The following is a 22,823-nucleotide window of genomic DNA, read 5'->3' as shown; positions in this document are numbered from 1 at the left end:
GTAAATACTTTGCCTCTGTCCCTCGCGCGCGCGGGAGGCTGGATTATCTATCTATCCAGGTAGGTAGGTAGGTAGGTAGGTAGGTAGGTAGTTACTTAACCCCCTGACTGAGGTAGAAGAACTTGAACTGACTATCTACGTAATCCTAACTTTTGATTGTGCTCAATCCGATTTCTTCTATTTTGTATGTACAGTACAGTACAGTACAAGCCAAGATATGTCTATATCTGTATAATAGTCTATAACTTTCCATCGATGCCTAATTTGCTGCAGATGAATCCCGTCAGATCATCCACCAGGCCACCACTACTACTGCTGCAATCTCTCTCGGTGTCGATGTCGATGTCGACCAGCGCCGCTTTCCAGTCCTGCGGAGACAGCTCGTGCAGTTGTCTGCCGTTCAGCATTTCGCGCACGCGAACAGCTTGGCTCTCTGCTTCGGATGGATCTGCAGATGTGGAGATGTGGCTGTCGACGATGGCGCCGTGTTTGACGCGGAGGAAGACTCTGGTCTGGGATTATCAGATGGCACGATTCAGTCAGCGCTGCGCTAGGGGAGTTGTTTCAACTTACAGAAGAAGGCAGAGATGTCGGTAATGGCGGTCGAGGACGAGGGTCCTCCTCTATGGGGAATGTGGAGAATGTGAATTGGGGAGTCTGGGTGAATTTCCAGTCTAGGGACTAGTATTGTACAAACACAGTCAGTGGAGAGCTGGTAAGAATTCAGATCGATAGGTTCGACTCACCCTCAGCTCGGCGATTCCTTTCTGAATCTCCGGCTCATCCTGTGCCTGGGAGTCTCCCACCGTCCCCACGACCCAGTCATCTCCAGCATACAGCTCCCACTCGTTCACGTAAGCGCGCTGAGCTCTCAGAAGGGCATCGGTGCCGACTCCATAGAGGCGCGCAAACTCGTCCATGATGCTCGATATCACCGTCTGCATGGAGAAAGCCGCAAACGAGTCGGAAAGAGCAGACGAGATATTCCCCACTGGCGATCGCACGCTCTCGACACCCCTCGCTTTGATGTACGGCCTGGCGGGCGATCTGAGAAACGCGCCAATCTGATGGATATTTGGAGAGTCTAGCAAGCAAGTCCCGTGGTGGAGTGCGCGATGTCGGGTCAGCTTGAAGGCAGAACCCGACACCTTCAGCGCCCGCGGAGACGCTTCCTGCGGCGGATCCTCCATTCCTGCTGCTGCCGATTGCTGCTTTGCGGCGTCAACATCTTGCCTCAGGACAATGTCATGTCGTTCATTGACACTGGTGTTTATGGCCCCGATTCGCTGCAACGCCCGCACCATCATCTCCGCATGCTTGTTTCGCGTGAAGCTGTCCCGCGGGGAGATGACGCTGTAGTTTAGATTCCCTTCATCGTGGAAAACTGCGCCGCCGCCGGATCTCCGGCGGACATACAACACTTCATCTGTCGAGTTGCTAGCGAGTGTCAATCCCTCCGCATCACCTATGCGGCCCTGCTTGAGCGCTCCGAGATTTGTCTCCAGCCAGGGATTCTGATTCCGCCCAATGACGACACATGGCTGATTGACGTAGAGGAACAAGATCTTGGAGTCTATGGGAGCATTCTCGAGGAGGAAATGTTCGATCGAGAGGTTCACGAAGGGGTCTGCCGACAGCGATTGGTAGATCTGATATTGAGACGAGCTCCGGCTGACTAACTCCGCAAACTGCGAAGGCGAAAACGTCGAATTTTTTCGCGCGAAGAATCCTCTGGCGCGTCTATAGAAGATCGCAGACGGGGCAGAGACGCATGGAAGGCGCCGCACTGGAAGCATTGAGGGGAGAGCAGCCCAGCCAGACGCGGCGCTCGTCCATCGTATAAGCGATGCGATATCTACAATCAACCCATGTCGTCTCGCCGGCGTCGCTGCACCCGAGCGGATCGGGCACTAAGCTGGATTTGGTAAGCGCAGACGTCCCGCGCCGATGCCGCAGCGGTGTCCGAGCAACTTTTTGGAGCGATGACTCTTCGTCGAGAATCCCAAATTATTAATTAGTCCTCCGAGAATTGACAGTGGGCTGGATTGAATACCTGCTGCTGCTGCTGATCCTTTATTTCTCGGGCGTTTCTAATTAGATACTGGGGAACGCCCATTACTCCCTGCCCATCACCCCGCTTTAGGTGACTGCGTCGCAATTCTACTCCGCCATGTCGACCTGGGGAGAGTACTTTAGAGTCACGACGTATGTCGACATTCCTACCTGTCTGTTTTCGTTTTCTTACCAGCTTCTAGCTATGGCGAATCTCACTGCCGCTCCGTCGGCTGCATCGTCGACGGCTGCCCACCGGGCATGGCCCTGACTGAAGAAGACATCCAGCCTCAAATGACCCGGAGGAGGCCCGGACAGAGCGCCCTGACGACGCCGCGAAACGAAAAGGATCGCGTCGAGATCCAGTCCGGGACGGAATTCGGTTATACTCTCGGCACTCCCATTGCCATGATTGTCCGCAACGAAGACCAGCGGCCCAAGGACTATGGCGGCAGCACCATGGACTTGTACCCCCGGCCCAGTCATGCGGACTACACCTATCTGGAGAAATACGGTGTGAAGGCGAGCAGTGGCGGAGGGCGCAGCAGCGCCCGTGAGACCATCGGTACGAAGCTAAGATACCACACTTGAAATGAAGATTCCTAACGTTAACTTTAAGGTCGTGTCGCCGCCGGTGCAATTGCCGAAAAGTACCTGAAGCTCGCTCACAACGTCGAGATTGTGGCCTTTGTCTCTTCAGTGGGCAATGAGTACCTGTTCCCTCCGACGCCCGAATACCCATCTTACTCGACAAACCCGGAGTTTCTGAAACTGATCGAGACCATCGATCGCAAGACCGTCGACGATTTCTGCCCCGTGCGATGCCCCAACAAGGAGGCTGCTGAGCGGATGACCAAGGTCATTGAGACGTTTCGCGACAAGAAGGACAGCATTGGAGGGACAGTGACATGTGTCATCCGGAATGTCCCTACCGGGCTGGGTGAGCCTTGCTTTGACAAGCTGGAAGCCAAGCTGGCCCATGCCATGCTCAGTATTCCCGCCACGAAAGGCTTTGAGATTGGATCCGGCTTTGGCGGTTGCGAAGTCCCCGGATCGATCCACAACGACCCGTTTATCGTCACCGAGACCAACGACGGTAAAAAACGGCTAACGACCAAGACGAACAACTCCGGAGGTATCCAAGGAGGGATTTCGAACGGCGCATCCATCTATTTCCGCGTCGCGTTCAAACCCCCAGCAACCATCGGCCAGGCGCAAACAACGACGAGCTACGCTTTCGAGGAGGGGGTGCTAGAAGCGAAAGGTCGACATGACCCATGCGTCGTGCCGCGGGCTGTCCCCATCGTCGAGGCAATGTCGGCGCTGGTCATCATGGACGCGCTGATGGCGCAGAAGGCACGGGAAGCGGCGAAGAACTTGCTTCCGCCGTTACCGAAGGATCTGCCTACGAGGCCAGCTGAGACGGCGGACGCAAATGGAAATACCGCTTAGATTTGAATATTTGAGCTGTGCTCTGTAAGCTCTGCTGGAAAGAAAAAAAATATTTACATGTTTCGGTTTCTTTCTTCATTTCGGTTGTAGAAATGGTCCAAGCATTCTCCTTTACTTTTTTTGTTTTTTTTTTAAAAGCTTTTGTTTGTTTTGTTTTGTCTTACTTGAGGCTATGATATGATAGACTCTACTTAGGTACTTAGGTCCTATCTATGACTGGATGTGATGCCCATCATGCAGGAGTTTCTGGCAGAAAAAAAAATTATGATGCATGATGAACAATTTGAGATGCAGGCATATATATATAGATAGATAGATATTCACCACCCAAAAGAAGAGAAGAAAAGAAAAAGCACATCAAAACACCTCTCGACATATGAACGAGAATGGTGTCGGAGAAAATTAAATTACTCATCCCCATATATATATATCCAAACTTTTTATACCTCTGAGTTAACTTTAGTAAACCCAAATCTATCGGGAACTACGTAGTCAGGATCAGCTAGCTACCTACCTAGCTAGCTGCTGCTCGCCGCAGACAACCCATTATTAATTACCCTAGGTACCTACCTAGGTATGTATGTACATACATACATACCTAATTAAGCTCATCGAACAAACTAGCCATGCCTTCGAAGGAGTAATCCGGGAAACCCAACCCCATTCCCACTCCCATTCCGTAGGAGAGATCCTAGAAAGAAGAACATAGTTGAGCGCAATCGTTTTGGGAGGACGAAAGGGTTGGGTTAGTTGGATTGCTTGAACTTACGGGTAATGAGAAATCGGTATATGTGAGTGATCCTGGACTGGGGAGTAAACCGGATGGCGGGACTCCTACTCCCACTGCCGCTGAGGCAGATGGTGATGCTGATACAGATGCAGATGCAGCGGTGCTAATCGGACGAGGAGGGGGATGATTCTGACAGTGACTACCACCACGAAACTCTCGCAGATGACGCTTAACAATCTCGACCGATTTCCTAGCCACGACAGACTCGTCCATCGCCTCCAGGATCTCGACGGCCCTGTCGACGCAGTCCAGTAAAGGTTCTGTCTCCGAAGACACGCCCAACTTGGATACGCGCAGCAAGAGGATGGCTGTGGCGAACATCACGTAGGTGGTGTTGTACCACCTGAAATAACCCTTGTTCAGAAGGAATATATTTATATAACGTAGAGAAGACCAGAGGCAACGCGAACATACCAACATCGAAAGAAAGTATGCGTCCGGAACGTGTCGTAGATAATCTCGATGGTTCGCCGCGCTGAATGCAGGCATTTGTTGGCGGCTTCCTCGAGCAGACTGGGCGCTGCAGGAGGCGCTTGTGCTTGTTTCGTGCTGCGAGTCGAGTATGCGAGGAAAGGGCGGAATAGGAGCATCTTCACGTTGTGGTAGCCTGGACAGACATGTTGGAAATAGAAATTTGTCAGATGAAACTCTTGAAAACGAGGGGGAAAAAACATCTTTGGTATCTGCTCACGTATTTCCAAAACCAGTCGCTGCCGTCGAGCCCATTTCGGGTCTCGCAACGAAGTCAGCGAAACGCCCCTCCCCGAGCTATCGATAATATCCGGTTTGACTCTCTCCGGCAACCCAGCCAGCCACCCATCCAACTGCCTTTCAATCTGCAGGGCGAGACGCATCTTGTCCGACAAGGGCACTTTGGAGTGGTAGATATCGATCGACACGCGGCGGATGATGCGCGCAAAGTCCACCATGACGGGGATGATGGCGTATTCGGAGTCGTCTCGCGAGGGGAGAACGCGGTTGTGGTATTCGTCCATGCCTAGAGTGTCTGGGCGACCGACTGAGAAGCTCATTTCTCTGGATCCATACAATCAGCGGACGTCATATTACGGTCCGCTATTATAGCAGCTGTTCTCACATTTCTAAAGAGTAGAGACCCCTGGTTCTTTCACAATCAGACTGCCAGGTGGATGACTATAAAATCCGGAAGTAGTGTGCAACCTACCACCAAGTTTTCGAAATCCACGCCGAACGGTCCTTTCGCGGAGTGGGAGTGTCTCGATTGAATCCGGCAGATAAGCAAGTTCGAATTGCGAGACCCAAATACATGTAGGCAACTGACGTGAGGGTTAGTAACGAGACTTCTTTAATCTTACTGATCGGGAAGCGTACGGTGCGGATTCAGCTCATTCTGGCAGATCTTGGCCTACCCATAGTCAGTTTGGATCAACGGTATTTTTTAGTTTGGTCGGACCATCAGATATAAGCACTGGACGGTCTCTAGGTCGTTCGAGAAACGCAGTCCATTGAGATACGCCTGAGCTTCTCCAAACAGCTTGCGGCTCCATTCGAACCGCGTCAGTCCGCCCAGGCGAACTTCGTCCCAGACGCGGATGAGCGCTCCAAGCGAGAGCAGGCTCAGATACAGCGCAATGAAGCTGGGTTCCGGTTGCGGATCTCGACCTAACCACAGAGCACGCGCGCGCGCCATGAAATCCTCCTTGTCGATCAGCGGGTGGATGAAGTGCAGATTCTCGAAATACCCCTCGATGAACACGTGGGCGTGCTCGAAGTAGAAATTCCGAAACTTCAGATCTTGGGACAGGTCATACCGAACCGGGGCTGCTGCAGATTGGGGGGAGAAGCCGGGATTGTGCAAGGTGGAGATGAGCGACGTCGTTGGGGACTCCTTTGTCTGCTGATGAGGCTCGCGAGACCGCTGCAGGTGGCCCAGGAACGCAGCAGAAGAAGTGTTCCCGTGAAACTCGATGCCGTTGGTGTGTTGGTTCACCTCGCTGATTTCCTCTTCAAGAGCATCGCTAGAGCCTTCGTTGGTAGGAGTTGAAGCATTCCCTGAAGCGTTATCTGAAGCATTCCCGTTGAGGATGGCTGTTTCCAATGACACGTTTGAATCATTGACTTCACGAGAAAGACCGGTCGAAGTAGATTCAATATTTCGGAGTTGTCTCGTCAATTCGTCTATCTTCTTCTCAAGTTCGCGGACATAACTTAGATAGCATATAGCACGTCAGGTCGCAAACATTCAATGCCATTCTCCTTCCTTTTCATACCTTGCCGTTTTATTGGTCTCTCGCTGATGATAATTGCTCTGGTAGACACATTCGAAATGGCTTTCTGTGGGAAACAATTAGAATAGCGACAGCCTTGTCAATGCGAGATACAGACATACTCTTACATTGTGAACAGGGGTACAACTCGTCGCATTTATATTTCTTCAGTCTACACCTCTCACACGCCTGTGCAGCCCGTGGCCGCTTGACTCGTTTAGGAGGGATGTCATCGGATGGTCGATGTTCCATGGTTAAGCAGCTCAAGCAGCTCAAATTTGTTCGTACACATCTTAGTATATCATGATAGATGACTATCTCGTTCAATAGTATGAATTAAGCAGGTCACTCGCAACGAATCGGAAATCCCGACCCTTCCCCGCGGACTATGATAGGAACCTTGGAACATGAGGGACAAAAAAAGTCACTAGAAACATTTTATACCATCTCCAGGCAATAAAATAAAACATCAAGTACTATACAGGAAGGTTGCTTTGAAAAAAGAAAAAGCATTATTCCCTGGCAAAGAGTGTATAAAAACTCCCATGGCCATGCTGTGTAGAGAAAAAAAAGGGCTTGACCGGGAGTCGAACCCGGGACCTCGCCCAATCAATCTCAGTGAGACTGGACCGGGGAAAAAATCCCGAAGGGCGAATCGTAACCAACTAGACCATCAAGCCAATTTCCACTGAGTGGAGCCCAATGCGGCTAACAATGGATGCTGATTGGACCGACCAGTGACAAATTGCAAAAATTAGCTAAGCAACCATTATCAAATTCGGCAGGCACATGTGGGAGAAGCACGTGGCTGTCATGTGATGTCTTCCATACGAGGACTAGCGCTGCTTACCCTCGATCTATATACGATCTACGTACACAGAGTACAACAAGACCGACGTTTTTATTTTATCATTGCACTCGATATGAGACTTTGGTAATGGCTCAACGGTCAATTTTTGCTGTTGCAATTACTATGCATTTATGAATTAAAAAAGAAAAGAAAAAAGTCATCCATTTGTCCCTAATGTTCTGACAGTCCGTCGTAGTCCGTCGTAGCGGGGAGACCTTGGCATTAAGCGGCACTTCAATGATCGATTTTCGTTATGCACTCTCTACACTCAAAAGTCCATGTACTCTCGATAGTCAATAATTTAGAATTCCTGCCGACATATTTCTTCCCGGAACTTGGCCAAAGCGTTATTATTATAGATCCAACCTGTATATCCGCACATGCTCCGATTTGTCTCCACTTTCGTGCTTTTAACCAACAATCGCGCCATGTAAGCACGTACTATCGAAGGCCTGTCCCAACAGTCTGCCAGTAATTATTAGTAGCTACCTAATCTAATATCTAGCCAAGTTTAAGTTTGATCCTGATAAGACTATTGTAACAGTCGGGCTCATTGCGTGATTGTAGAACTCGCCGACGACAGTCGCTACGGCACAGAAGATCACAGATAGAGTGCCCATCGGTTCTAATTGAGAATGTCCTAATTATTATTAGCGGGTTTGAAATACTACGATGTCCCTCGATATCGCTTCGACGTTCCTCGAACAACTATTGGAGTTATAATCTTGTTATCAGTGTTCCCCGCAACTTGAGAATCACAGACGAAATGGCAGACTCCAAAAACATTGTGTCAGCAGAAACGAGCAGTGCCAGCCTTCATCTCGTACGTCGTGGAGACGTTATCAATGAGCACACGTACGCCGATTGCCAAATTACAGGATACGATGCCCAACGAATGAGAGCTCGCACGTCCCTGACGGCAGAAGAGGAGAAAAGGCTCTTGCGACGAATCGATTGGCGTCTGATGCCCCTGTGTTCACTGATGTTTTTGCTAAAGAACATCGACGCCAACTCGGTATTTTTTTCGTCCTTTTGATCCAAACCCAACGCGAGCTGAGGAAGCTAGCTAGCTGACTGTATCGTACACAGGTCGCCAATGCAAAGATCATGAACAAGGGAACACGGACAAATATACTCACGCAACTCAACATGACGGCCAATGAATATAACCTGGTCACAACCGTCTATTATGTACGTACGTACGTAAGGAAATTTTTCGACTTTCTACTTGTGGTTCCGGTTCCGGTCCTCATCGGTATAGATTCCGTACATTGTCTTCGAAGCGCCGTCCAATCTCTTGATAAAGCGATTGTTGCCTTCCAGATGGCAATCTCGTATCTTGGTGAGGGATTCAGCTGAATGCTTTTTTTTCTTGTAGTAGACTAATATTTGCACAAGGTGTCCTGGGGAATTGCAATGACGTGTCACGCCGCAGTCACAAATAAACAGGGTTTATACATTGCCCGGTTCTTTCTGGGTTTGGTACCGACACAGCTTTCTATCTCTATCGAAGCGGTATTTTGTAATGTACAGTACTGACTGAGAATGTAGTTCGAGGCCGGTATGTTCCCGGGTGTCATCCTGCAGCTTTGCTACTGGTATCGTCCGGATGAGATGTCTCTCCGGCTGCTTTACTTCTGTATGTCTATGCAGCCAGCCCTTCACAAGCGGTATTCATCCTAATACGGCAACGTAGATATGCTTGGAAACTTCTCCGGAATTATCAGCGGCGTCCTTGCGTACGCTTTCGATACCGTGTCTGGTTCTCACGGTCTTTCCGGCTGGCAATGGTATATATATATGTGCAGAATTCGCCATGCCATTCCAGGCAGATTCCAAAACTGACGGAGAATACCAACTTAGGCTCTTCTTATTCGAGGGAGTTGTCACCATAGTCTTTGGGATTCTCCTATGGTTTGTCTTGCCTAATTGTAAGTCTGTCGGGGACGTCTTGTATGAGGTGTACTGAACCCAGGGAAACAGTTCCTCCTGATGCGAAGTGGCTTACCGAGAGAGAAAAGGCGTTTATCCAGGCCCGTTTGCCTCTTAATTCGCCACGAGCGGAGGAGAAAAATTTCCGGTTTCGTGAGATTCTGGAAGATCTCAAAGACTGCCGGCTCTGGCTATTCACCCTCATTTGGGCTTTCTTCACTGTCGGCACTCAAGGCCTGACCTTCTATCAGCCGACTGTCATTGCCAATCTGGGCTTTACGTACGTTAAAATAAAACAAATGACTTTTGATTTGACACGATAATTTACGTCTTTTCCAGAGATATCGCAACTTCTCAACTGCTCAACATCCCCACCTCGGTTCTCACCGTCATCTGCATCTGGGTCTTCGGCGTGTGGGCCGACAATGCACGACTCCCACGCCCGCTATATCCGCTCTCGTTCCTGGTGGTCATTCTCGCGTGCTACGGTGTCCTCTACGCCTACCCAAGCAATGGAGCTGTCTACGCCGTCACCATGATCTCAAACGCCCTCGCGAGCGCCTGGTATCCTCTGATGTGGCCGTGGCGGGTCCAAACCACCCGTCGCGCGACCGGATCCGCCTTCTCGATCGGCATTGTGAATAGCTACGGCCAGATTGGGGGAGCGATCGGACCGCAGATTTTCCGCAGTCAGTATGCACCGGAATACACCGTTCCCTTTGCGGTGACGATGGTTCTCATCGGTGCTTGTATCGCGACGACGCTGTTGACTTGGTGGATAACGCGGAAGACAGAGAGGTCGACGCGGAGATTAAAGCTTGCCAGGGTGTCGGCCATAAAGAGAGGAGAAGCGGTTCTCGATGATGTTGTGGATAGTGATTTGAAAGACGTCTCTTTGAGATGGTGAATTGTGCTGAATTAGTACTACTATGTCGTCCTTGGAAACTCTTAGCTGAAATGGCCGAGCAAGCCCACCGTCACCAGTAATATGAGGACCTTTTTAGAAAATAAGGGACCGCTGTGAGGTCTGGCATAAGTGTTAAAAATATATCCCAGCAACTATTAAGCTTAAATCCAGATCCTCGGAAAAGCCGCTGTTAGGGCAAGCCACCGGGTCATCCGAAATCTTTACCTATCTAGGCAGTAGATATCTGGAGTAGTCAAGATCTTTCTATCAATCCACGACTATTTTCTATTTTATACTACATAACTACTTAAGTACCTAAGAAGTTGACTGAAGTAGATAGGGACACAAAATCAATAGCAAGTCTGGCTCTTGGTGATAAGAGAGTCTTTCTAGAGCCTTGAGGCTAGTACCAGGAAGCACTATGATATATCGTGAGAGGATTAGAAAATATATAGCCTTTTTCTCTTGGTATAAGTCTCCCTTAGTTATTTTACTGCTGGTAACTTCCATCACTGACCCTCACTACAGCTCTGAAGATTAGGCACCCATTGCCATTCCTTCCGCCTGTAGGTGATCAAATTTTCACTCGTCACGGGACTTCCCCAGAAAGCTATCGAAAAACTCATCAAGAGGATCCTAAAGTCAGATCGCAACGGCTACGGTACCTACGTCCTTTTCAAAATGGCAAGAAATGATGGCCTGTACAAAGATATCTCATGGATGAATAGAGCAATCGCGAACGTTCGCTGCCTTTTGCCAGTGGAGATGGGAGTAGCTAAGGATTCTACGCCCGTCCTCACAAATCCTGATGATACCGAGCAGTTCTGGCGGCGGACTGGATATGAGCTATACGAATATAGGAGCAACTACGACAGGCTCAAGAGGATCCCGGCATCCGATCGAAAGAAGTTCGATGCCGATTTCATAGATGACAACCACCCTGACATTGTTGCTTCTGAAGCCACCGGGGGCTATGGAGGAACGAGAGAGGATCTCGATTCGCGCTCAAATCTTAGGTTTCTAATCCGGGAGTTCCTGAATACGCGCCTGGGCCTGAAGTACATGAGCACAGGTTACTTTTGCGATCCATCAGGGCTTTCCTGAATGGCTATATGAATCCGGAGGGACGGTGGGCTTTGCGCCAGAAGCTGATCTTTCGGCTTCAGATGAACGAGCGAGCCAACCAGTACGCAAATGCCCTCTGTCTTGACAAGCTGCCAGCAATAGAAGAATGGACGCCTCGAGACCGAGTCGATCCAAAAATGGAGATACACAAAACCTTCGAATGAGGGACGTGGGCGTTGCAGTGGGAGGGGTTTGATTTTCTACAGCGGATCATCAGCAAGAAATTAAAGAACAGATGCGATTGATTTTTGCGTATGTCTTTCTTAGGATTGTACGTACCTAAGTCGTTTTTCTATTCATCTGGATTGGATTGGATTGGATTACACCGTAAATAACGATTCAATTAGATAAATAACTACCGATCCAAAACGTCTCTCCAGTACAATACAATATTCCACAATCGATATTATCAGAGCAAAAAATATCCTATCCTACCATAACTAACCACTAGACTAATCCATACATGCCGCCCACCGTGAGTATCATCATGCTGTACAATGTCGCTGGTAAAGAAGGGATGCAGTGCAAAGACAAGAAAAATAAAAAGTAAGTCACCGCTAGATATGTACTGTACTGTATTGTACTGTACTACCTGTTCCTCCGCAAAGGATACCTTCGATAGAGGTCTCCTCCTGCCTGTGGCGCTTGGCTACGCGTCACTCGTCCTCCAGGGCTATCGTCAAGACGGAGTCCTCGCAATCCAGAACCCAACCCCGCTCTGCCTTTTGTTGGGCTTGGGTCCGGATGCTTCGACACCGCGAACGGATTCATATGCCTGATCGTCCTATTCGTAGCGGACGTGAGGGTGGTTTCTGCATCGGAGTCGACACCGGAGGCTTCTGACGTATCGGAGTCGTTGTCGTTGTCTTTGTCGAGGTCGTGGCGGTAGAGGCTGTAATGCGGAGGTGATGATTGAGAATGACTCAGCGAGGGTTGTGAGAAGCTGGAACCTCCCAGAGTGGATGAAAATGAGAGTGCTGGAGGAGACGACGGAGCCGATGAGAAACTTTGAGATTGAGAGTCATGGCGAGAATCATCTGCCGCCTGGCTTGATGAAGGAGCTGTCTGTAATTGCCCCGATGTGGTCGCAGCGGTCGCATTGCTGGAAGATCGAGCCTGTTGATAGCTGGAACTCAACCCCACCATCTCCTGAGCACTCATGAAGACCAGCAGCGACTTTCCATACCGGTCGAAGTATTCTCTCTCATAGAAAATCCGGGGAAGGTTGCCTCCCAGATGAATGGCTGCAGCGAGTTCCGCAAGAGATACCAATATCTCCATGCTGTTCCAGTGATTCATCGGCTGCTTCAGAATCTCCAGGAGCGCAAATCCAGCAATAAGACTGGCGCTACCTAGCGAGGCGATCTCGACATAGTTCCCAGGAATGGAGACCAGCTCCATCTGAGAAACCTGCCACATGATCAAGCACGCGATGAGCAGTGCCAGGCGAAGACATTGATATACAAAAGACTTCTGAGCATTTATCGAAGCCGGAGGAACGGAACTGCCGGCATGGTCGCTAGGCTCGTCATCCGGTGATCTGATCGTGAACGCCTGATCAAATAAAGTCTCCAGCCCCGTTGTAGCACTGTAGTCCGACGGCGGGAAGAATTTCGGAGGAGCAAAGTACACATCAGAACCACGCCCCGACCCCTTGTCAGCAGCGCGATTCTCTTGTTCTGGTGACTGCATTGGAGCACGGTGGAATGGATTGCGCTCAACGACCTTCTCAACAGGCCGCTGAGGAATTGGGTTTCGAAGTTGCCACGAGGGAGGCTTTGGCGCCTCGGGGAGCGACCCATAGAATGGCGATTTGCCTGCAAAGGGCTCTCCATGATTCTCTTGTGCCACGCTGAATTTTGGTCGAATTTCCTGTTTCAGGGACGGAGTCCAGTCCATCGTGTCCTCCTCAGGAGGAGGCGTGGAAGGGATAGGTGACGGCTTATCAGGAGTCTGACGGGGCATCGCCAGTTTCTCCACTGGAAACCGCTGAGCACTGGAGTCCTGAAAGACTTGACGCCGATCATTGGTATTTGCTTGTGTGGATTGCGCTTTTCGGCTCGGAGAAGCTACAGGCGTGTCTGACCACAAAACGAGTGGTCGAGTGTCATATTGCACGATCTGTCGAGATATTATTACCCCCTAAAATATACCGTCAGAGAAGATTTTGAGATATCTAAATAGTCGAGCTTACCATGATCATGAAAACCATCATAAAAATATGCAAGGTCGGTGGCAGAGATGGTTTCATTCCACTCGTGGCAGGATCTTTCAGCAACGCCCACAGCACGAATCGCGTCACCAGGACGATCAATTGAAACTGATAATATTGCCCTAGGCCGACGAATCGCCCACTCCTCCCCTCGACTTTCAATCGCAATTTCGGGTTCCACCACAGTGAGAGGATACCCAAAATCAGTGCCACGCCCGCGTAAGGGGCAAGGTCATGACTCTCAACTTGTCGCGTTCCGATGACTTTCCTTGTCAACGACACAAATGACGACCAGGGAGAATCTTTGTCAAAAGAAACATCCTCGATAGCGCCCACGAAACTCCACGCCAGCTGACCCGCAACACTGGCCCAGTGTCCGACGGCTCCTGCAAAAACGAGAAGACTCCTCCAGTTTCGATTGCGAGCCTTTCTAGCCGCCCTGCTGGCCTTGCTGCGCTCCATCATTCTCCTGAGGTGATCCGCCTTTGCCTCGTATCCGGCCTGCCGAATACGCTGGTTGACTCGGGCTTCGCAGTTCTCGCATACTTGCGGATAGCGCTCCTCAAGGTTTTTGCGGAACTTGGGGTATTCCCGCTCGTAGGCCGGATACGCGGGGTCATCTGGGTCAGGGAGGTAGGATCCGAGCGCCTTCATGAAAAGGTGCTGGTTTCGAACGCATTTCCTGCAAAACAGGCCGGACTGATCGAAATCAATAGAGTTGAAGGGCGTGGACGCATCCGAGCCGTCGTCATGGGGGTTTGTCGCTGCGGTAGGGGGATCCGTAATCTCTCCATTCTATGTACGTCCATACTGTTAGCATGCTGTAGAAATGCGAAACGAAATCAAACAAACCTCGTCAAGATAGTTTACCGCCTCGCAATTCTTGCAGCGCCATTTGCGAACGGTTCCTTGAGTTGGTTCCGCAGAGCGCTTCCCGCAGTAAAAGCAGCGCAGTCGCTTCTTGAATAGAGAGGCCATCTCATCCTACTAATGGTGAGACGGCCTGCGTAGTTGAAGTAAGGAAAGTGCGGGATGAAAATTGTTCTTACAGAGTAATTATGTCCTTCGTATGTTGAGTCGCGACAGGAGTTAAGAAAACAGAAGGATAAACGCCGAACGCACAGACCAGGCGGAGACGGGGTACAGCTGCATCCGTCTGGCAGATCATTTATTCACCAATGCGCCTGGCAGGGCCATTTATCATTCTCAGATTCCATTCAACAATCAATAACAATATTTTTTTATGACCTATGTCTACTCACTTCGCTACAATTGATCCCGCTAGCCAGTCAACAATGTCACTGCGTAACAAGACGAACTTGTCTTCACTGCTCCAATGAACTGTCCGACTGACTACTCCTCCACTCCACACAATGCTCAGCATGCTCAATTTTATCGAGACCTGGCGAAGATCGCCTGTAAAAGTCGTGGCGGGAGCTGCGCTGGCCATTACAGCATTCTTCGCAGCTCTTTTACTCGTGAGTACTCTTGATTCCCCTCAAGACTATCGGGTCAGTTTTCGGACTTAATCTGCTTGATTCTCCTCATTAGCTTCTCCTCCATTTGCTTGCAGTGTCGCAACGGTCCACTGTCCCTAAAACTCGTCGCAAACATACTCCGACCCATCTGCTGGTTGTCCTGGGGAGCGGTGGGCATACAGCTGAAATGCTGTCCATGCTGCGTCGCTTGCCCTTGGACCCAACAGTATACACATTCCGAACCTACGTTGTGACCTCTGGTGATAGCTTTAGTGCGGCAAAGGCGGCCGACTTTGAGGCTTCTCTACGTGAGAAATACAAGGAGTCCCGTCGCAGTGATGGTACTGCAAGAGATCCAGCTTCTGGTCCCTCGGAGAGCGTTTCTTATTCCATCGTGACTGTGCCACGTGCCCGTCGTGTACATCAGTCCTTCTGGACGGCGCCTCTTTCGACCATTCAATGTTTCTGGGCTTGTATCAAGGTCCTGCGCGGCATACATCCAGACCAGCGCGTGCGCCCGCAGGGAACAGCCTCGCCATACCCGGATTTGATTCTCACAAATGGACCTGCCACAGCTGTATGCGTAGTGCTGGCTGCAAAACTTCTTCGGCTGTTAAACGCTGTATCTGCGCCGTTCACTGGACAGGATCACCATCGAACCGATTCTTCTGTCGGCGGGAGAAACCTCTTCCCGCTTCGCACGATTTTCATCGAATCGTGGGCTCGCGTCACCTCGTTCAGCCTGTCTGGTAAGATCTTATTACCGTTTGTAGACCGCTTCCTCGTCCAATGGCCCAACTTGGAGGGGAGACGAGCCTGGAGGGGGATGAGGGAGACGGAATATGTGGGTGCACTTGTGGAGTAGCTGCACATCCTGTAGACAAGAAAGTTGATTCCTCCATAATAGAAATCATATTGTGTACGAAAGTCGCGTAGGCTCATCATCACTCAATTCATGCTGTACTGTACTGTATATAGGGCTACCATAAGATTTTCTTAATAAATCAACTTCACACGCCGGTAGATAAAAGATGGAATGCCATGATCATCTCATCGCCAGGCACTTAGCAAGTCTATACTACAAAGTATTGATTGACAGAGGCACCGAGCTAGGGAACTAACAATGCCACCACCTTCGGTGATTGTTCCGAGGATGGTCTGTCTGTACGACAACAACCCCACCCTTCCGACAGACATCTATCTTGCAACTACTATCTGTGCTTATGCACGATTCCATTGTCAATATTTACTTCCCTTCCTGTCAGATCGGACTGCGATCTCGCCAAGTAAATACCATATATCCGACCAATCTGATCACAGCGACAGACACCATCTCGACCCCATTCTTGCTTACCCCGCAGATCCATATATAGGTACCATCCTATCACGACTTCGAATACAATGCCCTACTCACTCAAAGACCGCAATGTTCTCATCACCGGAGGATCAAGGTTAGCACAGCTCCTATCAATCACTATACTGATGAATACCGCATTATATCATACCATACCATACTATAACTACACTACACTACACTATTGTTATTCAGTGCTGATATCATTCCCAATCGGATTCGTACAGAGGCCTAGGAGCTCTCGTGGCAGAAAAGTTCGCTGCAGAAGGCTCGAACATCGCCATCAACTACGTCTCGAATGCGGAGCGGGCGAAGGAGGCGGCGGCCAAGATTGAGGCGCAGTATAAAGTGAAGGTGGTTGTTATTCAGGGTGTACGTTAGGAATCTCTCTATTGTGTTTTGCTTTTTTTTTAATGCTGTGAAGTGAAGTTGATTGAGACTGACTGGCCGTCTGGATATCCCTAACAGGACGCTGGAATCCGAGACGACTGCGTGAGAGTCGTCAAGACGACTATCGAATTGCTTGGTGGCCTGGATGTGGTCATTTCCAATGCTGTAAGTACATACCTACATGCCGACATATATACAGATATGTCCATTTCGGAGTGTCCCTGTCTCATTATAATTGTTGTTCTCGTTGTCCACGGTTGAATCTTCTTCTCTTCTCTTTCCTTTCTTGCTAATCGTTGATTGTTAATGATGACCAGGGTTGGACCAAATTCTCCAACTTCAGCGATCTGGACGCATTGACGGAGGATGAATGGGACAAGGTGAGTTCTGTCGCTATTCTAGCAGCTGGCCATAAACCTGTTTTATTATCCCTTGCTAAGTCTAGTCTACCAACAGTGCTGGGCAACAAACGTGAAAGGAAACCTCCATCTCTTCCGCGAAGCATTACCTACCTTTAACGCCAACCCCGAAGGTGGTGTGTTCATCATCTCTTCTTCTATTGCTGTAAGTTTCGAGCCCTTACACAAGGAATGAGATATCATCATAATCACCACATACAAAACACAACGCTAAAATATGTATAGGGCATTACCCCCTCTGGAAGCAGCATGGCCTATTCCGTGACCAAAGCAGCAGGTAAGACATGATTCCCTACGACTTCCCATCCTGAGAGATATGGGTATATGGGTGGCGACTTACATTGGTCCTGATTGATTGATAGGCCTGCACCTGATGAAGTGTCTTGCCTCGACACAGGGCCCCAAAGTCCGGATCAACGCCGTCTTGCCGGGTCTGCTCCTCACTGAATGGGTATGTATACCTACCTAGTTATAGTTATGCCGGGTGATTGGACAACTCAAGTATAATAACAGCGCTGACATCGACAAAAAAACTACAACAGGGCAATCAATTCACGCCAAGCCAGATTGAAGGGCACAAGGAGAAGACGATGCTTAAGAAAATAGTAAGGAAGAAAGAAAAGATGTTTCCTATCCTATCCATCCAAAAAAAGAAGACATGCTGAAAAATTTGCAGGTCGATCTCGACGACGCTGCGAATCTGTACATTTCCATTGCGAAGAATACGTCTATGACAGGGCAATCGATTCAGATTGGTACGTCTGTCTACTATTAGCGTTTCTTCTTCTCTCTTCTTGACAGACAGTTCCAAAACAAAAAACGATGTCTAACTCCGAAATCAACATATAGACAGCGGATTCGTGATTAGGTAAAATGGGTTTTCAGGGCATGCTTTGTACGGACTACGGAGAGAAAGAGAGCAGACACGTACATACATCCAGCATGGAATCTAGCAGAGAATAGAATTTCTCATAGAGAGGCGATGGGTATCATACAGATTTCGACTTCCAACCAAAGCATCCAGCATCCTATTGATGTTCTTGGACATCTAATAAACCGCCAGAGCACTCTGAATCCGCTGCATCATCAGATACATCATCCTGGTCATCACTTCATATCTCAGCAACAAGCCCTTCTAAACCCTCGTCATCCAATTGCATATTTTGACTTCGGTTAGCTTCCCATGGAGTACCTGATGGACGACCTGAAATGTTGTCTTTCTCAAAAGCCTCTGTAGAACCGCCAGCGAATCGATTTTCATATGAGTGGATTGTAGAACATGCAGAACTCCGAATCCCCCGAGCGAACAGTCCGATCACATAACATTTGAGCCTTCAGGGCAGCCCGGAAGCCATCAGCTGCTTGCTGCCCTTCAACCTTCACTTCGCGGAGACGAAGCAATTTCCTGTCTCGTGCATACACGTAGAGTGCTCTTTCTCCGCGAGGTTGTTGAGGAACGGCCCCCTCTGCGAACGGCACGCCTGGAAGCAGTGCAAGCGGCTCGCTACCTCGAACGAACTCTGCCTCTTCAATGCTGGTAAAAATGACTCTTTTTTTCTGGAACGTCAAGCCACCGTCGGCTGACTTGATTGGCACAAGGGCCACGTTCCACAACGGGCCCAGCACTCGCTGCCGTCGACTGATCTCTTTCCACGTCCAGTTCTTCCAGTCAATATGCCGGTCTTCGGGCTTGATCTTTGCCGCATGGATAAGGGTATCGCCTCCTGCAGCTGCACGCCAACCCGCGTCTTTCAGCGGGGGAACGAAGATTCGGTTCCGAATACCATTTATCAAGATCTCCGCACCCTTGGGAGCAACCAGCTCCAACAGCTCAGATACCGTGCACGTTTCGGGATTCGGTATTTCAATCCCTGGAGCAGGCGTCTGGTCTAGGATAATTCCGTGGTCGAAGTGTTCATGGTGAAGTGTCTGAAGTGTCACGCCCGTCCTCGTTCGACCGGCGAGAAGTGTATGATGCAATGGTGCGGGTCCACGGAAACTGCGATTCCCATGTCAATGAACCCGCCAGAGACTCCTCAGAGGGAAACCTACTCTGGAAGCAGTGACGGATGGACATTGAGACCCCCGTATTTCGCGGCCTTTAGTAATCGAGGCGGCACGAACAATCCGAAGGATACCGCGATAATTAAATCTATAGGACCGCCGGGAGGCTAAAACGGTGGATTAGACGTGTTGTTAAGGTATGAGAAGGTTGTTTTACCGTCCATCCTGTAAACGTGTCGATCTCGTGTATTCGGAGACCTAGTTTCGTTGCTGCATCTTTGATGGGAACTGCAAAGTCGGAGATCTTTTAGCTTCGAAATATAGGACGCTAAGCTTAGACTTGTACAGATACCTACCCTCGCGGATCTGTTTCAACCCTCTCCCAACTCTCTTCCCCGGCCTGCAGACCACTTCAATTGACTCAATGGTATCCGGCCGTTGTAGGTGCTCCGCCTGAAGCGCCTTCAAGGAAGCTATGCTGAACTCATCCGACCCGCAGAACAGGATGCGGAGAGCTTCACTTGACTTTGTGGAGAGACATCGGGCTAAGAGCACGCTGCGACATTGCAGATGATTGCGGAGAACAAGCAGCGTCGGTCTTCTGTAGAAGCTCATGCCTTGAACAGCTGTTGCAGGCCTGGGGAACTTCGGATCTGCGAGGGCAAGCTGCGGAAGCTTGTCTGGCTCTCTCTTATCGATAGCCAACCCACGTGATACCCTGATAATGCGACCTGCCAACTCATACCAGCGTCACCAGAACACGGGCGGTATTTCTCTTTGACTATGCCCATTCTCAATCTCTGAGAATACTTCGATTATGCGATGCCTGAAGGTGAACCCGCCTCTGTGACCCCCGCGCAGCTCTCCTTCCTCGCCATCTACAACCCCTCACTGGGCACGACCGATGAGACCTTGAGCGACCAGATCGTCTTCTACTCTTCCAAGGCGACGCGATTGCGGCGAAAGTCAGTCTCATTCAATGAGACTCCTTTCGGCGACGATAAAGATGACACCAACGAGAGACTGCGTCAGATAGGCCTGGCGCAGGGAATGGTGAATTTCGCCAAGTGGGTGGTATCAACTCGGGGAGGATGTCAGATGCTGACTGACGCTTTAGAAACTTCTCGGGAGGGAAACCTGTTGAAAGCGTGGATACGGAAAAGTCGCGCATTGTCCTGCATGAATTGGAGAAGAATTGGTGGATTTTGGCTGTAAGTATGTCGTGTGCATTAGCTACGTACATGAGTACTGATTAATCTAGTCCATCGACCTCACGCGACTCCCCTCCAATGCTCCAACCGGGCCTACCTCAGACTCTTCTACGCCCTCTCGGATCGAATACTCCTCGCGAGAAGTCTATCCTCCTCAGTCGCTGATCCAGCAGCTCCGTAGGGCGCATTCGATCTTCCTATTGCACCACGATATTTCCCTGGACAACCTCTACCACCGCGTTGGGAGATCTACATTTTGCAAGCTCCTCAGTCGCTTCTGGACGAGGTTCATCCGGAACTGGGTCGTTCTTCTGAATGGCAATCCCGCTGTGGATATATTCAATGGCATCAAACTAGCTGCGGGCGGAGAACTGGGAGTCGGCGTGGGGGAGGAAGAATGGGGCAGTGGCGAAAGAGCGGTCCTTGAGGACTTCGTTTCAAGGACAGACGGTCTCGTAGACCTCGTTGTCTCTAGATTTGGTGATCCGCAGCCCTCACCAGTAGAGACGTCTTCAAAGAAGGTTGACTCGGAAGGGGACCATCCATGGCTGGGCTCGGATCAATGCCCACAACCGTCAGATGGCGTGATATTCTGCGGTGTAGGAGCGATTTCACGATCGTCTTTGTGTCGAGTCTCTCACTGGATGGAATGGATCTACAGATATGGCGACGCCGCGTACGGTGTCGCTGAGAATCCAAGCTCGATTCGACGTCGAAAGCAGAGGAAGCGAGTCAGAGCAGCTGCACCTGTGTCTACTCCAGCTGAAGCCCCGAAGAGGGCAACGTCCGAGAGCCCAGGACCGGCTCGCAGAAAATCAACATCGCCGGGAATACCACCCCCGCTCGTTACAGCTACACCTTCATCTCAGCCACCTAAACCAGACGGTTTGCGAAGGGAGCATCGAAATGCGCATGTTGCAAGTGAAGATAGGGAAGAATCTTCGTCATTATTTGGGACTGAGACATTCATGAAATACCTCACTCTGGGCTATGGCACGTCATGGCGATTTCCCTTAATGTCGTCGGATGTTCTTACCCAGCAGATAGAAGCCGGTCCGAAAGATGAGAGCAATCTTACGAAAGGCTCTTCCAGGTGTGTGATAAATAATGGTTTCTATATGAAATCACTGCTAACTAAGGCGAAAGGAGCAGCATTGGAGACGATGCCTGCGGCAAGTTCGTGATTGGGTTACGTGATGACCTTGACGAGAACACGGATGATGAGAGTACCGAGGGGACCAGTCCGGCGCAGAACAAAAGAGACGGAGAATCGTGGAACAATCGAACGTTGCTCAGGACGTTGCATCTTGAGATGGCTCAGCCTGTTCCCAGCGGTGATGACGATAAAGGTAAGGCAGCTTTTTGAGCAATGAAGTGTAGTGAGTGATGATGACTGACCGCGGTACAAAACAATAGAATCTCCGCACAATCGGTATAAGAAGCTGCAAGTTCTAGTCTACGTGGTATGGCAATCAGTCTGACATGATTATTATGTTGAATTTTCTCAGCTGACAAACTCGGAAAACCAGCATCGACCGTTCATGTTCACCTTCCTCTTCGATCTCCGAACACCCTCACTCACCTTACCCTCATTCTACCGCAGCATACACCATCAGCTCGGTCCTCTCCAGCGCCCGCTTCTATCATCCACATCCCCTCAGAATGCATCTCGACGGGTCTTCATCGAGTACGACACCGGTTCTCAGAAGAGAAACAATCCCATCTACGACCTTGTCTACGATCCATCAAACCTGACCGTCCGCTCTTCGATCCCTAATATCCCAGAGCCCGGGACAGCGACAGAATTGGCCTCACCGCAGCAACCCACGCCTGACCATCCATCACATCCTCCACTATGGTCACGAGTAGAAGCCCTCAACGTGCACAACCAGTTCCTGAGCACCTACACCGACACCCGCTCAAGACCGTCAGAGATGGAACGAACCTGCAAAACCAGTCGCGGCTGGTGGCTGGTTTGGGTGCGTATCCCAAGCAGCGACCGCGAAACCTTACCACCTGGAACAACAGGCGAGACTCCTCCTCCCCCTCCCAAAGAAGCATTCCTAGTCCGCAAAGCGACCGATGCCCTAGCGCAAAAACACGCTTACAGTGCGAGCGGATCAAGATTATTCCTCAGAGACCTCAGCGGCGTGTCGGTGTCGGCCGGTAGCAGTTCCCAACAGGGCGTAGGATCCTTGTCTGGCAGTAGTATTACGGCAGCGCCGGGGCAATTGGCTGAGGGGATGGGGTTTGATGTACATAAATATATTGAGAGTTTGTTGAGTCTTCATCGATAGATAGGTAGAACTCAATGAATGCAGTGTTAAACCGGATAATTTGAATCTCAATCCTTTGCGTCGAGGAATGGCAGCCTTCTTGTACTGGTTTGTAAGCATGAAAG

The 22,823-nt window shown here is 50.0% G+C and overlaps 9 protein-coding genes and 1 non-coding gene across 10 annotated transcripts; 5 read left to right on the top strand and 5 right to left on the bottom strand.

The window, feature by feature from the left end:
- Positions 1-239: 239 nt before the first annotated feature.
- On the bottom strand, positions 240-1,796 carry VTN77DRAFT_1242 (uncharacterized protein; the record flags this gene model as incomplete). Its single annotated transcript, XM_069416952.1, has 3 exons — positions 240-512; positions 574-681; positions 747-1,796. 3 exons carry the CDS (start codon positions 1,794-1,796, stop codon positions 240-242), a joined length of 1,431 nt encoding a protein of 476 aa, XP_069280196.1.
- A 374-nt stretch (positions 1,797-2,170) lies between these two features.
- On the top strand, positions 2,171-3,504 carry VTN77DRAFT_1241 (uncharacterized protein; the record flags this gene model as incomplete). The annotated part of the gene is made up of 3 exons (XM_069416951.1): positions 2,171-2,205; positions 2,256-2,617; positions 2,672-3,504. 3 exons carry the CDS (start codon positions 2,171-2,173, stop codon positions 3,502-3,504), a joined length of 1,230 nt encoding a protein of 409 aa, XP_069280195.1.
- Positions 3,505-4,102: 598 nt separating this feature from the next.
- VTN77DRAFT_1240 (uncharacterized protein) lies at positions 4,103-6,792 on the bottom strand (the record flags this gene model as incomplete). Its single annotated transcript, XM_069416950.1, has 10 exons — positions 4,103-4,195; positions 4,274-4,637; positions 4,709-4,901; positions 4,986-5,329; positions 5,391-5,411; positions 5,478-5,589; positions 5,645-5,678; positions 5,727-6,480; positions 6,544-6,607; positions 6,663-6,792. 10 exons carry the CDS (start codon positions 6,790-6,792, stop codon positions 4,103-4,105), a joined length of 2,109 nt encoding a protein of 702 aa, XP_069280194.1.
- A 320-nt stretch (positions 6,793-7,112) lies between these two features.
- VTN77DRAFT_t36 lies at positions 7,113-7,220 on the bottom strand. The gene has a single exon. It is a non-coding gene; the product is annotated as a tRNA-Pro (tRNA).
- A 936-nt stretch (positions 7,221-8,156) lies between these two features.
- VTN77DRAFT_1239 (uncharacterized protein) lies at positions 8,157-10,229 on the top strand (the record flags this gene model as incomplete). Its single annotated transcript, XM_069416948.1, has 9 exons — positions 8,157-8,405; positions 8,480-8,581; positions 8,652-8,732; positions 8,789-8,872; positions 8,942-9,029; positions 9,087-9,180; positions 9,254-9,321; positions 9,374-9,602; positions 9,662-10,229. The coding sequence occupies 9 exons, from the start codon at positions 8,157-8,159 to the stop codon at positions 10,227-10,229; spliced, it is 1,563 nt and encodes a 520-aa protein (XP_069280193.1).
- Positions 10,230-11,942: 1,713 nt separating this feature from the next.
- VTN77DRAFT_1238 (uncharacterized protein) lies at positions 11,943-14,544 on the bottom strand (the record flags this gene model as incomplete). Its single annotated transcript, XM_069416947.1, has 3 exons — positions 11,943-13,496; positions 13,549-14,361; positions 14,419-14,544. 3 exons carry the CDS (start codon positions 14,542-14,544, stop codon positions 11,943-11,945), a joined length of 2,493 nt encoding a protein of 830 aa, XP_069280192.1.
- A 395-nt stretch (positions 14,545-14,939) lies between these two features.
- VTN77DRAFT_1237 (uncharacterized protein) lies at positions 14,940-15,909 on the top strand (the record flags this gene model as incomplete). Its single annotated transcript, XM_069416946.1, has 2 exons — positions 14,940-15,044; positions 15,118-15,909. 2 exons carry the CDS (start codon positions 14,940-14,942, stop codon positions 15,907-15,909), a joined length of 897 nt encoding a protein of 298 aa, XP_069280191.1.
- Positions 15,910-16,445: 536 nt separating this feature from the next.
- On the top strand, positions 16,446-18,079 carry VTN77DRAFT_1236 (uncharacterized protein; the record flags this gene model as incomplete). Its single annotated transcript, XM_069416945.1, has 10 exons — positions 16,446-16,495; positions 16,626-16,770; positions 16,867-16,953; positions 17,106-17,168; positions 17,245-17,352; positions 17,433-17,484; positions 17,570-17,658; positions 17,750-17,812; positions 17,884-17,962; positions 18,057-18,079. The coding sequence occupies 10 exons, from the start codon at positions 16,446-16,448 to the stop codon at positions 18,077-18,079; spliced, it is 759 nt and encodes a 252-aa protein (XP_069280190.1).
- Positions 18,080-18,464: 385 nt separating this feature from the next.
- On the bottom strand, positions 18,465-19,826 carry VTN77DRAFT_1235 (uncharacterized protein; the record flags this gene model as incomplete). The annotated part of the gene is made up of 4 exons (XM_069416944.1): positions 18,465-19,206; positions 19,260-19,378; positions 19,429-19,499; positions 19,568-19,826. 4 exons carry the CDS (start codon positions 19,824-19,826, stop codon positions 18,465-18,467), a joined length of 1,191 nt encoding a protein of 396 aa, XP_069280189.1.
- Positions 19,827-20,033: 207 nt separating this feature from the next.
- On the top strand, positions 20,034-22,719 carry VTN77DRAFT_1234 (uncharacterized protein; the record flags this gene model as incomplete). The annotated part of the gene is made up of 6 exons (XM_069416943.1): positions 20,034-20,278; positions 20,329-20,422; positions 20,473-21,515; positions 21,569-21,771; positions 21,839-21,885; positions 21,952-22,719. 6 exons carry the CDS (start codon positions 20,034-20,036, stop codon positions 22,717-22,719), a joined length of 2,400 nt encoding a protein of 799 aa, XP_069280188.1.
- Between the last annotated feature and the right edge of the window lie 104 nt (positions 22,720-22,823).

Source organism: Rasamsonia byssochlamydoides (assembly GCF_041956645.1).
Source record: "Rasamsonia byssochlamydoides strain NRRL 3658 unplaced genomic scaffold VTN77scaffold_12, whole genome shotgun sequence".
Classification (NCBI taxonomy): Eukaryota; Fungi; Ascomycota; class Eurotiomycetes; order Eurotiales; family Trichocomaceae; genus Rasamsonia; species Rasamsonia byssochlamydoides.
Note: the sequence above shows the minus strand (reverse complement) of the source record. Positions and strands in the feature narration are given on the sequence as shown.